The sequence below is a fragment of the Anopheles coustani genome, chromosome 2 (genome assembly GCF_943734705.1).
Source record: "Anopheles coustani chromosome 2, idAnoCousDA_361_x.2, whole genome shotgun sequence".
Taxonomy (NCBI): Eukaryota; Metazoa; Arthropoda; class Insecta; order Diptera; family Culicidae; genus Anopheles; species Anopheles coustani.
The window spans coordinates 17330493-17332381 of NC_071289.1; the positions used below are offsets into that span (position 1 = coordinate 17330493).

Sequence of the window (1889 nt, forward strand, 5' to 3'; positions counted from 1 at the left end):
TCCACCCTGCACACATCATAGGAAACCTAGACAATGACATCAGCATCGTTAAACTATCGTCAAACATAGAGATGACTCAACACGTTCAACCCGTGTGCCTATGGAACTTGGACGATGATCAGAAACTCACTGATGATCAGAAACATAGAGGGACTGTGGTCGGTTTTGGTTATGATGAACGTAATCAGGTGTCAGAAACCCTTCAGGAAGCAACACTTCCCGTGGTCGATATTTATGAGTGTTTTCATGCGTACGGAAATTCCATCACCCGCAATATGTATTGTGCTGGAGGAACAGGTGCTACCCCATGCAACGGAGACAGTGGAGGAGGCATGTATTTTGAAGTGGATGGGACTTGGTTTCTCCGCGGCTTGGTATCGTTCTCTACATATACATCAAGTGGTTCATGCGACCCTTTCAAATACGCGGTCTTCACCGATGTGAGCAAGTACAGGGAGTGGATATTGAGCCACTTGGGATTCGTCAGCACGCCAACAACGATCATACCTAGATTGGTCGTACCCACAAGAAAACAAACGCCGAAGTTTCCAGCACAACTCGACCGAGATTATGGATTCCTGATGATAACCCATGCTGGAGGCATTTCACGCCTTTTGACCGAAGGAATCAGCATCAGAGTTAACGATGCAGAGGATCCAAATAGCTTAGATTACGACTGCGTCGAGAACCGAATCTATTATAGTGATTATGTTTCGAAACAGATTTTCACCGCGAAGTATGACGGAACGGACCAGCGGCTTTTTATCACCTATGATTTAATCAACCCGTGGGGCATAGCAATCGACTGGATAAGGCGTCAGTTATACTGGTCTGATAGTTTGAAGGGTACGATCGAGGTCGCACGCTTAGACTATCCGACTCAGCGTAAAGTGGTGATCACCGGTAATGTCAATACATGGTATATCGCACTTGACCTGCAACGAAGAAAGCTGTTCTGGATAGACTGGAATACACCACAAGGAGCGAAGATCGAGTGGGCGAATCTCGATGGATCCGACCGCAAGTTGCTGGTCGGTCGGCCACAAGTGCTTTATCCCAAAGGAATCCAGGTTATCGATACCACTGGAGAGCTTTGCTATACCGATGCCGACACAGGTACGCTGGCATGCATTGATCCATACAGTAAACAGACCCGTACGATCCTCAGTGGTCTGACCAGACCATATGGATTGACCATGATGAATGAGCGATTCTACTGGATCAATGAAAAAACGTAAGTAAATTTTGCACCAAGGCTCAAATCGCATGGTTATCTTACTAATTCATAATTTGTTTTCCAACAGGTATCAGATCGAAAGCAGTAGCTTGTACGGCAGTGACCGTGAGTTTATCGGCATGAATAGTGTAATTTATGATATCAAGGCTGTATCCAATACATGTTCGAACAACTAAACTCTGTATGTGGTTATAATTATGCACCTACAGGTCTCACCTTCGGCAGATCAATTGTAAACTAAGCTACAGTCAAGCGCAATAAAATGTGTATTTTTATAGTTTTTAGGGTGTTTCATTTTCATGATTTATTTTTTTTTTTCATTTGAACGTTTACAATCAACCGGAATTAAAAAGCAGCTTTTGGTAATGATTTCCGATGATTTTAAATGACTTGTCGACGCACTAAGAAACAGACATTCGACACATTTAACTAAACCAATGTTTGGAGGTTTGTTTACAAAAGTTTTGAATTACAGCTTTGCAGCCAACGGTGAGAGTTGATTCAGTTTATAGTTTCACCTAATTTTGAACAGATACCATATACTTGATGTTTAATAGCCTCTACAGTATTCATCATAGGAACATCACTGTTACCATTTATATCACATATTCTCTTATCGAAGCTTATCTTTTGATAAACATCTCCTTAAATC

The 1889-nt window shown here is 42.3% G+C and overlaps 1 protein-coding gene across 1 annotated transcript; it reads left to right on the forward strand.

Moving 5' to 3' along the window:
- Positions 1 to 581: 581 nt before the first annotated feature.
- LOC131264008 (nidogen-like) lies at positions 582 to 1413 on the forward strand. The gene is made up of 2 exons (XM_058266299.1): positions 582 to 1234; positions 1305 to 1413. The coding sequence occupies exons 1-2, from the start codon at positions 582 to 584 to the stop codon at positions 1411 to 1413; spliced, it is 762 nt and encodes a 253-aa protein (XP_058122282.1).
- Positions 1414 to 1889: the final 476 nt, after the last annotated feature.

Bases quoted from the DNA above. Each gene is read 5' to 3' on its own strand.
- LOC131264008 (XM_058266299.1), top strand. From the start codon at position 582: ATGATAACCCATGCTGGAGGCATTTCACGCCTTTTGACCGAAGGAATC. The intron at 1,235-1,304 runs GTAAGTAAATTT...GTTTTCCAACAG, and splicing joins TACTGGATCAATGAAAAAAC to GTATCAGATCGAAAGCAGTA.